Raw genomic sequence first — 13,542 nt, forward strand, 5'->3', positions numbered from 1 at the left:
CTCAAGGGCGTTTTCCACCTCCAAAACGGGGCATAAGGACACGGAGAAAAGTAAGTGTCAGAATGTGCTAAGCTGGGACCGCTCTGTTTCTCCCCGTGGGCTCATACTGGTCTTCTTTTGCTGTGTATAAACAAGCAACATCATCATCTACAGTTTGCGATTTATAGCCGGGGGACCGCAAAGTTTTTTCACACTTTGAGGAAGGAATTAGGACATCTTTTGCGCGTGAGAGAACGCGCGCGCACGCGAGGGAGGGAGAGAGAGCATTTGAAAACGTCGTAAGTGAAGGGAAGTCAGGGTGCAGCGGCAGCACGGTTTCTGCCATGGAGTGAAAGGAGGAAACCTCCTCTTCGGCGTCGCCTGCATGCAAATGCACCCGACCGGGGTAGAATAAGGCTGGTTCACCACGCTCAGGTGGAACCGCACCATTGACTTGGCGTGGAGCGGTGCTTATCCTCGAACTTAAAGCAGCAAGACACGGTCGCTCAGAATCTTCCAGATCGCATCCAAAGGCTCATACAGGTGACAAGTGTGCCCAACTTCACCGCACCGGCCGTGCTGACGCGCACAGTGCGTTTGTCCAGAGGTTGCTCGCTGCGTGAGACCCCGCCGCTCCTCTTCTGACATTTCGCAGCGCTGCCGTGCACATGCAGACTGTGCGTGTGTGGCAGCGTGACGCATTTGCGCCTTTAGATTTGATTTATTTATTTTTAAGAGTCTGGAGTGTCGCGTTTTCGGACAAGTTTGGGTACCGATCGGAATGATCGTCATGTCCACATGGGATAACTTGCGCGTCTCTTTGTAGAGTGACACAGAGCTCGGCTAGGTGCTGAAGTTGGTTGGGAATAATAATAACAGTACGTAGCGCAGAGGACGAAAGAGGACGAAACGGCTGAATTTATTGCCAGCATCGTCATCTCCGTGTAAGGAATCGAAACTGCGCGGGGGGGACTGCTGCTCTTTCCTCCTCTTCATCTGCACACTTCCAGCTTTTTCTTTTCTTTCCCCCCTCTTTTCTCTTGCAGAAGCATCAAAGTGAATTCCAGCTCCTGAAAGCACAGCTGCGTAAACTTGGCCAGATCTGGTGACATTGTAGCCTGTGTGTGTCTGTGTGGGTTTGTGTGTGTGTGATAAGCAGCCTGGATGGATATGCGGCTCACCGAGGGAATTTGAAAAGCAAAGGGGGATTACTATCGGTCCCTCTTTTGTTATAACCTCAAAATGGATGCCCACGTCAGGCTTTGGAGATGCAACTGGATTAGCCACTCTTCCGCTGATCTGCTTGACATCTGAGTGGCACAAGTGTTCAAAGTTTGGATAATCTCAAAGGCTGACGGTGTAGAATGCAGTCTGGAGTGAAGACGCTCTCCGCAGGTGGAGGTGCGTCACTCTGCTGCCTACTGCTCCTCTGGCTCATCTACTCCCATCTGCTCAGAGAGGGTAAGGGCACTTACAGCTATTTATTACTTTGCCAACAGCAGCAAGGTCTCTGAGGGCTTTTTATTGGGATGCAGCTGCACATGGTGTGGTCAGATCCTGTCATTCTGGGGGAAAATTCCTATTACGCCCAATTAAACAGCCTCTGTGCTCATCAGAAGTCAAATTACGGTGACCTTGTTGAACCTCTTTGCAGCCTGATTTGGCATCTCAGTAATAATATTCCCAGTCAGTGCATAGTGATGTTATTTTGCACAGTTTCATCATGTCTGATAGCACTATTATGTACCTAGGAGCTTTAGACCACCATTTCCAAAACACTTTTTAAGAATCTGAAATGCATTAAGAATAGTTATAACCTTCAACCCAAACAACCCTGATTTTTTTCTGTTTTGATGCTGGACCAAAAATCAGGCTCTTTGCTGTCATGTGGGATAGTAATTTGGCGAATCTATAACTGAGCCTTAGGTGAAAAAACATCAGAAAGCCTTCAGCTATTGTTTTTCCACTTAGGTTAAGGCCTTTATATGCTTCCAAGCCATGTTTTCATCTTGAATAATGCATCCACTGGTGCAATTACACCTTCACCCTGACACAGAATAGAAAGCAAAAGGATGTTTCCCTGCACTTCATTGGCTGCTGTCCATAACACAACATTTCCGCCGCTGTCAGAGACAGAGAACAGGCTTAAAGTACTGGAACTTGTTGGGAGATGCTGAACACTAAGTTTGCAGATTAGATCTTTTAATCAAGCATTGGCCGGCAGCATAATTACCACTGTGGAGGAGGGATAGTGCCTACATCAATGTCTTTGGCAGCTTGCCGGGAACAAAAGTAGACACTGATGTGAAAAATGAACTGCCTGCGCGTTGAAATGTGCTCCCTTTGCCTCTAATTTGCAGTGTTTTCTCCCAAAAACGCTGCTGTCACCAGCCTCTAATTCCCACCCCTCTCAAGCCTGTGCATATTATCCAAGGAGCCACAGCTACCCTCCTGTTCCCCACAGCCATTTATTATTGACTCGTTTTCATCTGAAAGTGATCTCATTAGCACATGATTGTACAAATTACTCGATCAATCTCTTGTGAACTTTGTTGCCCTTCATATATTCCCAGGGTAAGTGAGATCTCCCGTGCATGGCCTGGTAGTTAAAACCTCTGGATATGATTTTTGGGGTAGACAGTCTCCCTGTTTGTTGCTGACTGGTTTTAGAATAAAATGTGTCATATATATATATATATATATATATATATATATATATATAATCATCAAAACCAAGTCATTTGAAGCTGGCTGCACTGACCAGTTACTGCACTCATAAAAGCAGCTCTGATTTTTTTAGCATTACAGTCTAAAAATATAACAAGATTCATTTGCAGTATTTCTTTTAGCATTTATAGCTAAGCATCACTGTTAGAGTCAAAGCACTGTTCACTTTCCATGAAAAGCTCGGCCAGTATGGCCCCTGAGGGCCTGAGAGCCACACTGTGTGCCGGTGAACTGGCGAGCAGGACTAACTTGAGGTTAGAGGCTGTGCTGCCTCCACCGTCTTCATAGCCCATCTGTCATGGCGACCAGGACAGGAAATCAAAGCCTAGCAGCTCTGTCCATGCACGCCATTGGGCCACCGTCGGTCACAATAAATGGCCTGTCGGCTGCTCTCAATGTTGCCAGTTTATTCAACAATAAATTTGGAATTGTCTGGGATTTTCGTACTTGGGCCACATTCCGGTTCAGTGGTGCAGCCAGGGAGCAGCGGTGACACATCTCTGCTTTGTCACTCACAAACCTCGGAGTTAGTATGAAAAGGGAGGGTGGAGTGCTGCATTTTTACCCACATTTATTCGCTGGAGGTGAAGGGATAGTTGGCCTTTGCTCTAACTCATCTGACAGAATTCTGTTGCCATGGCAGTAAATCATTAATTTGAAATAATTTGCTCAGATGAGACTTCTTAAATCTTTATTCATCTTTGATGCAACAGCAAAATCATTTCTGTGTTTCTCAGCTGCTCTTTCCATAGATTACTTATCAGCATGTGTAGTGTGGTATCTTTTCTTTGGATTTCCCATTAAGGATGTTTAAGCTGTCATAATTTCTCATTTTACCACAGATGATTATGTGAAACGGTTGTAGTAGCTAACCGATTTAGCAGCTCTCGCCTTCATTTTCATTCATCTTTTTGGCCTCTTTATATGCACTGTTTGGGTTTTCAAGCATTCGAATCTTTCTGAGACTAGTCTGATTGCAAATAGCGGTGGGTGACTGCCTTCATCTATAAAGCTCTGATGACAGCACTCAACACTGCTCAGCAGACAAACTTAGCAGCAAGTTGGTGAAGAAAGCTGAACCTCTGTTTTTCTCAGTAGAAGATGGAACTCTGAAAAGGGTTGAAAGCAGAGCCATTGAGTAAGACAGTCCAGTCACCGGGGGTTCTGAATTCGGGGTAAACAGTTCCTGCAAGTGCTTAGCGGGCAGTTGGAATGTACGCTTAAAACATACAGCCTTGTTTTTGTTTAACTACCTTTTAAAAAGACATCTCAGACTTCTGTGCTGCTATATCTCTATGGTGCAGCTAGCATAAGTTGCTAACCCCCGTTGCTAAACTTCTGTGAGTCTCCGTGATCCGCCATTGCTGTAAAAAAAAAAAAAATGGTGAAGTGACTCTTCCATTCAACAGCTCTGGTTGAGAGGAGACTCCAAATTCATTTTATCTGCTGGTTAGCGGATCTAAACCTGTTGAACATTGAATGTGACTCTGAAAAACAAACAGAAACATATGATGTAAAGCAAAATATATTTAATACAAGAGAAGGTGGACAACCCAAATAAATGAAACCACAGGGTGATTTCCTGATCTTGGTGTTCTGTTTTGTACAGAAAGTGCTTCTCTATACAGCGCATGTGACGTGTCATGATTAACGTGTCATTTTGGTTTGTTTAAATAATCCAGTGAGTGCAACAATCTATCCTGTCACCCTGCTCTGCTGTCGACGCGGCTGACAGCACATTTATGAGCCACGTCTGTGGCCCGTGTCACTACATTTTGATGTGACTCACCGAGACTGTACAGAGAACAGGCTCATGCGGTTCAAGTATCAAAACCAGACCGATTTTACTCCTGATGAATTATTCTGTATCCTATCATGGTCATTTCCCCCCGATGTATATGAGAAAGCAAATCTTCATGGTGCACCAGAGAGATAAAATTCAAAATCTTTGGTTGGTATTCTCTTTTAACTCAGAGAGCAGGGCCTATCCATCCAAGCATTAAACTAATCAGAGTACCGGAGAATTACTGACTTTTTGAAGTGAAAAGAATGATTTCCATTCCAGTCTTCTTCAAGGCGGCATTTTAAGCATGCAAAGGGAGACCTACTTTGATTATGACCTTGGCTGTAAATTGTAAGCAAATCATTGAGACCTGCTTATATAGGCGGTGGGGCTTTAAAAGTATGAGCATCTTTATGGAACAAAATGAAAAGAATTTTTACAGCTAAATCAATTTGGCAGCACACAAAGCTCATATTTCATAACTCCCCGAATATAAATTCTTTCTAGCCATCAGCTTTGACCTCCCTTGTGGTTGACTGTAGCGCACTACTCAGTGTATTTCTGCATTGTTATTTTCTCTGCGGAAATCTCTGGGCTTGAAACTGCTCCATCATTGGCAGAGTGGTGTAAATGATTTGAGTTATGTTCCTTCGGACTTCTGTCCCTTTCTATTTTCTGCCTGATGCCGTGATCATATTTTCTGAGAGGGAATGTGCTTGAGTGTTAAAGCTCACACAATCCCGCATTACTGTACAGTACTTATGGGGTCGTAATAGTCCTCTGATGTTCACCATTTTCTCTGTGTTTGCAGTAAAGAAGGAGGGCATCATGGAACGCTATCTGGGGGGGAATTTGAAATGAGTCACCGTGGCTTTATACAGTCATCTCTGCGCTACATTCAGCAGAGCTACTGTTTGCATTTGCAAGGCATATTGTACATTCGCTCTCCATGCCTCTAGCCTGTTTTCATCCACAGCAAATTGTTTGAGCGCACTCTGTATTGTAATATTCTGCAGCTGTGCTGTGCGACAGCAAAAGAAATGCATTCAAAGCCATCTCAGTCATGTGAACCGTACCACAGGACAGACCTGAAATACACTGTGAGTCCTAGCAGGGGATGGATGTAAGGGGAATGTTTTCTATTTTAAAGCTGCCCTTGGCAATGTCACACAAAGGTTGCAGACAAACTGTACAAAAAAATGAACTTGGGGATCTTGAAGTTCTCTAATATGATGTTAGCAGACTACACAGCATGCTTTTGCTTTCTAGTGAGAAAGGAGACAATCTAAAGCTACTGTGCCCCGCTTTCCCCAAGGGAGTGCCATCCTACGGCGGCTACGGGAAGTTTCAATTTTTCATTCCCTGTGGGTGGAGTAGTGTTCACACCTGACACGGGAATTAAATTTGAGCAAATAGAGCCCATTTCTGGTGTCTCAGTTGGCAGGGCGGCAGTGCCTTTCAGTGGTTGCTTGTGATTGTCTGAAAATCACACTTGATGCAGCTTAAAAAATTCTGTCATTCGAATGCAGAGCTCAGCATTCGAATATGAGCAGCTTCTCAAGAGAGAACAACAAGGAGCAGACTGACTGAGGGCTAGCACACTGCAGAGAAATGTTCTTTATCTAATAACATAATTCATCCCACCCCAAATGCTCCAACATCTCCCTACCATTACACCCGATTCCTTTCGCACTGTTTTATTTGAAATTGCATAGTTACCATTACAGGTCCTCTAACATCAGCAGGGAGTTGTTCACTTGTATAATTATCAATCGGACTAACATAGAGTATTCAAATAGCATGTGAAATTAAGTGGTGGCACATGTTATGCTCCACTGCTCTGCTGCCCTACTTGTTTAGCAGCAGAAGATCACGGCGATGTCAGGAAACATATAGCACGGGGTCAGTCAAACATCTGCCTCTCTCACCTGGTGTCCTATTACATGCTACCTACTGCGCTGCACGCGTCAAGTGCTGTTAAGGTAATGAGATGGACTTGGCTGCGGCTGCCTTGGCTACCATATGCACAGTCAAATAAGCTGGCTGTTTGATGTCATCCTGAGTTGTTAATAGAAGCCAGAGCTGTGAGATCAGAATGGACATGAGGAGAAGATCAGGTAAAAGTTCGGGCTGCAGTGGCGAATAAATCCAGATTAACTCACTGAAATTACCTTTATGTTTGTGGGATTGAGTTTATTAGCTTCCTTTGAGGTCGTGAAGCAGAGTAACAGTATTTTAGAGTGATCTCTTACTTAAGTTAGCTGAGTCTATATGTGCCACAATTGGTGTTGAAATAATTATCATCTATTAGAAAGCCAATTTCAAGCAATTTCAAGAACTTTAAACTATCGTTCTTATAAACTATAAACTATAGAAATTCTTCTGTGTGAACAAGAAAGTCATTTGACCCCACAAGACAATAACTTATGTACACAAAAACCAAAACCAAAGGAAAATCCCACACTGGGCTTCACTGACTCACATTACTGAATCAGAAAAATTTGAAAATTATTCAAGGTCTTCTTATTACAGATTTTTGGGATACCAGTAAAAATTAATGGTGTAACATAAAGTTATATTCTAAGTACACCAAGACTTACAGTGGGAGTCCATTGTCAGGCTCAGACTACAGTCATGCACACTCTCACTCTGTGCAGTCCTGTGAAAAACTAAGTGCAATCTTGCTGCTTCCAAAGGAAGTAACAGGGTAAAAATGCAAATACAAATTAACAGGATACTCAAATGCAGCTGATCAACAGCAAGTGTGAGCGCCTCTATAAAAACAGAGGTTTTTGTAAATTTCCTGGTCAGTAGCAGGTGTGTGTTAAAGATGAAGTCCCAACAAATTCACCAAAAAGCCTTAAAATCGACGTGAATGAACAAATGCCCACAATTCTCAATGACCTGAAGCAACGCTGTGAAGAAGAGTGGCCCAAAATTCGTTCACAGTGATGTGAGAGACTGAGAAAGTCATATGGAAAATGATCACTGTAAGTTATTACTGCCAAAGGTGTTTCTACATACTTTGAATGGGCTGTGCTCAGTTGTCCTTATAACAACTTCCTTTTTCACATGACTGCACATTGTGTCTTTCTGTTACAGTAGTCACTATCTCAGCTTTGTCAGTTACAGTCAAAATCTTGTGACTGAAAAACATGATAGTTTGCATGTTCCTCTCTTTCATGGTGTTTGGGATGTAATCGGTAAGGAGACGTGTTCCAGAAAAAGAACTTTAAAAATCACTGACACACAAAGTGGTTTGTCTGATGCTGGCACTTGTGTTTTCAATTTCTCAGCTCCATCCAGCTTCAACAATTCTTCGTATTTTTCTTTGCTATGTCTAAAATTGTAGAGCTGGTGTAGAGCACTGCGCTCATTTGGGTCATCCTCACAGAGGTGGTGGAGTCACGGTGGAAGAATCAAAACATTTCTATCATGCTAGTCTTCCTGTCATGAGTCATCTCAGGTGCAGCATCAGTTTTCATCCATTATGACACAGCATGCAAGATAAAAAGACCAGTGGTACCCATTTTGTACTATTCCTGGCCCAAAGCTGCACTCTACGTCTTCCAGTTTGGTCTGAAGCAGTTGTTGGGCAGAAAAGAATCAGATAAACAAGAGTATAAAGCCTAGTACAGGGAAGGGTGTTCATTTCTACAAATAAAGACAACGCAAACTGTGTTTTTCCAGTGCTTATGTAACTTTGTAAGTTATCAGACAAAATTTTCAAGGTCCTCTGTGGTTAAATTGTTCAGGAAACTGGTCATAGTTAATGTCACACAAAGAATTTTAACTTCCCTTTATCCGGTCGTTAAGTGATGACATGACGAATCCTACTTCCGGGTATAAAGTAGTCTGCGTTTAATATGGCTTTTGTGTTGTTAACATGTTTAATGTTTTGTATTTTCTTCTATTTAATCTCAAAAAGCTCCTAAAACAGTCAGTGAGCACTGTTGACCTCCCTCGGCTTTTATTACCGCTAATCGTTTATTTAAGCTCAGTTTTTAAAACCTTAGGATGTAACTACAGCCCAGCCCATGCAGCAGTATATGAATGACTAACCTCGTATTGTGGATGGATTATCTCAGTTGTTCTCCTGGATGAAGTTTGGTCCTTTTACAGCATAGGTGTCAAACTCTGGCCCGCAGGCCAAATTTGGCCCGCAGCCTACTTACATTTGGCCCGCGAAGCCATACCAAATTACTATCAGAGCTGGCCTACTGGTATTATACAGCTAATATATATATTGTTTAGTATTAAGCTTTGCTTGTTCCATATTCAGTTTTTCAGCAAAACGTGTTTGAGTCCATAAGAAAAGATTCATTCTTATATCTGGAGGAATAAATATATTTCAATAAATATTAACGTTAGCCCGCGACTTTGTTCCAGTTTTGAATTTTGGCCCACTGTGTATTTGAGTTTGACACCCCTGTTTTACAGCATCCTGCCATGCGATTACATTTGTTCCTGACCACCGAGAACACTCACATTAACTTTTATCGAGTGGAAAAAAGTTAGCTTTTTTATATTATGCTAACATAGATGTGTCGCTAGCGGTCACGTAGCACATCATTATATACCAGCTAGCCAAACTTCAGTAACCCTACAAACGTCACTGCTGTTTAGTTTTCTGTCTTCATTTATGTTGGAAGTGATAGCAGAGCTGTATGTTTTCATTTGTTTCCAAAACCCCGCAGTCAGGACATGCTATATTGTATTTAGATAGAAGCTAGCGAGCTAACTCCCTGCTAACTTCTAACTCCGTTAAATGTCATAAATTCCGTTTTCATGGATGCCTGATCATTTTATTAAAGATGAAAGACTTTAGACAGTTTTTCAACTCTCAGTAATGCCATAGTGTTCGTTTGATATATGGACCCGCAGCGGAGTTTAGGCCCAGACACGGCTAGTGACGTCAGACTTAACGACCGGATTGTGCAGTTGTGTTTTTTTTTAGCACCACTGATGGCTCCTGTGAACCTTGATCACACCAGAGAGGTTCTAAATAAGAGAAAATGTGTGAACATGATATGTTTTGTGCCTCTTAATATTAAATACACTTTTTTTGAGGGTGGCGTTCTGTCTCCGAGAGACCCTCTTTGTGTCCTTGTCACTGCAGTTTTTGCTATTTTGGGGGGCTTTGGAAAGGACAGTCATTAATTGTTTCCTTCCTTGTTTCCTGTTTCCTTCTTCCCAAATGCTGGGTAAGCATCACTGAGCAAGATGCAGATCCCAAAGATTTCACCTTGACACCACCACTAATGTGTATTTATTTGTGTGTGTGTTTGTGTGTGGCTTAATGAGAGGATTTGCAGAGAGCTTTGTCCTCAGAAAAAAAAATAAGTGGAAAGCACTTTATAAAAGCAGTCCATTTAAAAAGTTGATTTAATCCATAATCAAAACAATTATTAGTGTGTCCCTAAACACAAGACAACTACAAGGAAAGCATAAATGTGCTGTGTGAGATAGCTGGCTGATGCTGAATGGGGGTTTTAGCCACTTTTAATTACATTTAAAAAATTGATAAAGGCAGCCACTACTAATCAGTTATGACAGATTACCTGCATCATTAACATTTATAATTTTTCCTGCAATGTTTCCAGTCTCCCACAGAAGATCTGCTGGATTCATATCAGATTCTATACATGCTAATATGATTGTCATGCTCTCTAAACTAGCGTTTTGTTGCCAGCCCCATTTTCATTCTTGAGAATGCCACTTCTGTCACAAAAGGAGCGCACAATGGAATGAAGATAATCACTCACACTTATTATTGTATCTGAGTGCGGTGATTAGAGTCAGATTAGAAAAGTGGTCGGAGTCAGTTCCGGATGTTTAGGCCAAACCAGCACAGAGGAGCTTTGTGCTATAGCTTTGGTCCCTATAGGGAATAATTCCAAACACAATACGTATTGTCATGAATAATTAACTGCACTACTCTACAAGATGTGGAATTTTTTATAAATATAGTGCAAAACTGTATCTTGGAAAGTCGCGTTGTGCAATAAAACATTGTGAAACCTCGCTTCCATGTGTTTCAAAGCTCCAGTAATTACAATCTATAAAGGAAGATTGTTTTAATATGGAAATGGAATCCTAGTCATAGTTCATTCAGTGCAGCCTCTCATATAATTTTATGGCAAATTCCCTGAGGAGAAACAGAGCTTTTCTCACAAGCTCCCAATGTGGTTTCACTTGTACAGGAGCAGCGCGGCGCTGTCTCCTGCGGATGCCCGTTAAATCTGATAAAGCTTTTTTTCTTTTTTTTTAAATCAGTTAAGACTGACTTCTGATGTATCTGCACAGTCTTAATTAAAGACACAAACAAGGAAAAAAAAGATAAGCTAGAAAGGACTGAAAGTTTTTATTGGTTAGTACAACAAAGAAACAGCAAACTGCTGCAATCAGCTGCGATGTTAACAGGGATGATGATAATTGGCGGCTTTGTATATTCACGGTCCGTCGCTGAGGTCGTGCCAGTGTGGTGTATCTAGAGCCCAACGGCTCTTAGTCCAGCAGTGATGCACACTGAATCAGACTAACAATGTGAAAGCAAGTGTGGACTCCTGGCAGCCTGTTTCAGGCAGAGTTATTAAGATATTTGTGCGCCTGTACTTTGGTGATCTGCAGTGTGTCTGATCAAAGAGCTGATATGTAGAGCACAGACTCACATCTTTGCTCTAACCTGTGTGCGTTTGGTCCCCTGTGTGTGTCTGTGTTGCCAGTTAGCACTAGCATAGTGTTATGATTCACTGATAAGGTGATCAAGCTGCCAGTCGGTGCTTAAAGCCAGTGTCTACTACTTCTTGTTGTCATTTCTGACAGGATCCAGGGCCTGTTCAGCGACCATTCCCATCCTTCAGTCGGCGCTCTCCTCGCTGCCACGGCCATATGTGCATTTCATCATGTGAAACAGAGACGAGGCAAAGTGTCCTCACACCACTGAGTGACAGAAACCCTCTGTCACATGAATTAACTCCTGTACGTATGATGGAGCGCTGGCCATGGCTAAGGGCGCTTTACAAAGCAGCTACCCCCACCCACACACTACACAACTCACCACTTCAACTCCCCCAGCGCCTTACTGTTGTCTTCCTTCAGGCTTATTACATGAAGCCCATTCATCTGTTCAGTGTTGAGCACTGATATCTGATGGCACCTCTGTCCTCCAAGCAACAACCAAGTATACAGGATCTCGCCTCAGCAGAAAAACGAGAGAGGCGGGTGGGCTGAGTGATGGTGGTGCGCGGTGGAGGGTGGCCAGCAAGGCTGATGTTATGAAATTAGATTTACATAGCAGATCTCTGTAGAGCTGGTTTTGTTTTATGGCTCTTAACACTTCTGGAGGTAATTTTATGGAAAAAGTAAACCAGTCTTATCAGCTTAAATAGCAAAGTGTGGCTGTCAGTGGAAACTGCAGCCCATTCGTTGATCTATTAACTGAGAGGCTGAGATACCCCGTAAGCCTGTTTTTGATGTCAAGTAGCACTGCTGGAAGTGAAAAGTACTTCCAGCAAACGAGTAGGGCAGAACAAGTCGGATAATATGATTAGCCAACTCTGGTGTAGAAATATAAAGTTTGACCTGCACGGCGGTAGAGAAAACATTACCTACAACTGAGGAGTCCCTCCTCTGTGGACCAAGTATGTGGACCTAACCAAGTATTTTGTTGCTTAAACACAAACAAACTGCAACTAGAAAATATAAAATGAAAGAAGGTTTAATGCCAGAAAGCTCTGAAGGAAAAGCAGTCAACCCGGCAAGTTAATTTTTGCCCGTGAGTCTATCTATCGCCTACCTAACTATCGTTGCTATGGACAGGAAGTATCTCAACTTGGTGAATTATGCTAAAAGAAATGCCGCAGGGTCACCTTAAATCTTCACAGACATCTTGCTCTGATACTTGGATGTCTCAGCACTGCTCAGGTAATTTTATGAGTCATTTGTGTTCATCAACAACCCTTTCAACCTTTGCCATTATTGCGCTCATTTCATGCTACATAGCAGTTAGCGTCTCACTTAATGAGCATTTGAGTGTGGCAGGAAGCGACTAGAAGCAGCAGCATAAAGGAGCTATGGTTGGTGAATGCCAAGGATTGACCTTACAGGAACTGCAGTACACACTCTTCTCTAATCTGCCTTTTCTCTTAGATGTTTTGAAGAATGGAGAACCTCCCCTTCATACACCCCCCTTGCCCCTCCCATGTAGTTCATCTGCAACTAAAGCATGCTTGCAAAATGTAGATTTCTCCAGTTTGTATAATTAATTTAAAGATAACACTGTGGCAAACTTGGAAAAGCTGCTTATACACGTGTCCCTGGCCAGGGAGTTATCCATCAATTTGTAATGCCTGGAGAACTCTGAAGTAATTCTCTGTGCTTGGACAGAACTATAAGAATAGCACACACACACACACACACACACACACACACACACACACACAGATTTCTGAGCATCACTTTAAGACATTCTGTCCATTTGCTGTCTCAGTAGAGCTTAGCTTGGCTTGAAAATTGGTCTGTCTGGTGTAGGAGCAGTGCCCAGCAGCCTCTACTCCGTCAACCAAGTAACATTTTATTTCTGTCAGTGGTCCAACTCATTTGGATAGTCAAATAAAAAAGAGCAAAAAATAAATAAATGTGGCTTCAAACAGGGTGTGAGAGTGTTAACCTCACATTGTACGTTCGGGCATGGCTGTGAGTTCTCTGTTTAATTATTGCGACTGCCTGTAAAGTGGATATTTTCAGGTACACGCGAGGATAAGTTATCTACAAATGGCCAGTGTTGTCAATTTCACGGCGAGAACAGTCTTGATGTTTCATTATTTAATGGGTTGACTGCTATGAAATTTGCAGAGAACATTCATGCTCACAGTCAGAAGAAGTCTTTAGATTTTGCCCATTACGTGAAAAAAATCAATAAGTTGTTTTATGGTGCTCTCATATCTCGGAGCCTCTGACTCGTGTGTTTGTTATTTTGCAGTTATGGGTAGCCAAATGGAAGATGCTCTTTTAACTGATTTTTTTTCCCTGCATGATCCCTGTAAGGCACT

At 42.5% G+C, this 13,542-nt stretch overlaps 1 protein-coding gene across 2 annotated transcripts in view; it reads left to right on the plus strand.

The window, feature by feature from the left end:
- The first annotated feature begins 264 nt into the window (after positions 1 to 264).
- tafa5l (TAFA chemokine like family member 5, like) overlaps positions 265 to 13,542 on the plus strand; it is a 47,764-nt gene continuing 34,486 nt past the window's right edge. Inside the window, exons 1-2 of one of the 2 annotated variants that reach the window (XM_024799485.2) lie at positions 265 to 522; positions 1,026 to 1,440. In XM_024799485.2, the coding sequence (XP_024655253.1) occupies positions 1,344 to 1,440 (97 nt within the window). In that variant the 5' untranslated portion in view covers positions 265 to 522; positions 1,026 to 1,343. Of the gene's footprint in view, positions 1,441 to 13,542 lie in introns of both variants that reach the window. The other variant, XM_024799484.2, reaches the window with a different exon arrangement.

This window comes from Maylandia zebra, linkage group LG20 (assembly GCF_041146795.1).
Source record: "Maylandia zebra isolate NMK-2024a linkage group LG20, Mzebra_GT3a, whole genome shotgun sequence".
In the NCBI taxonomy this organism is placed as follows: Eukaryota; Metazoa; Chordata; class Actinopteri; order Cichliformes; family Cichlidae; genus Maylandia; species Maylandia zebra.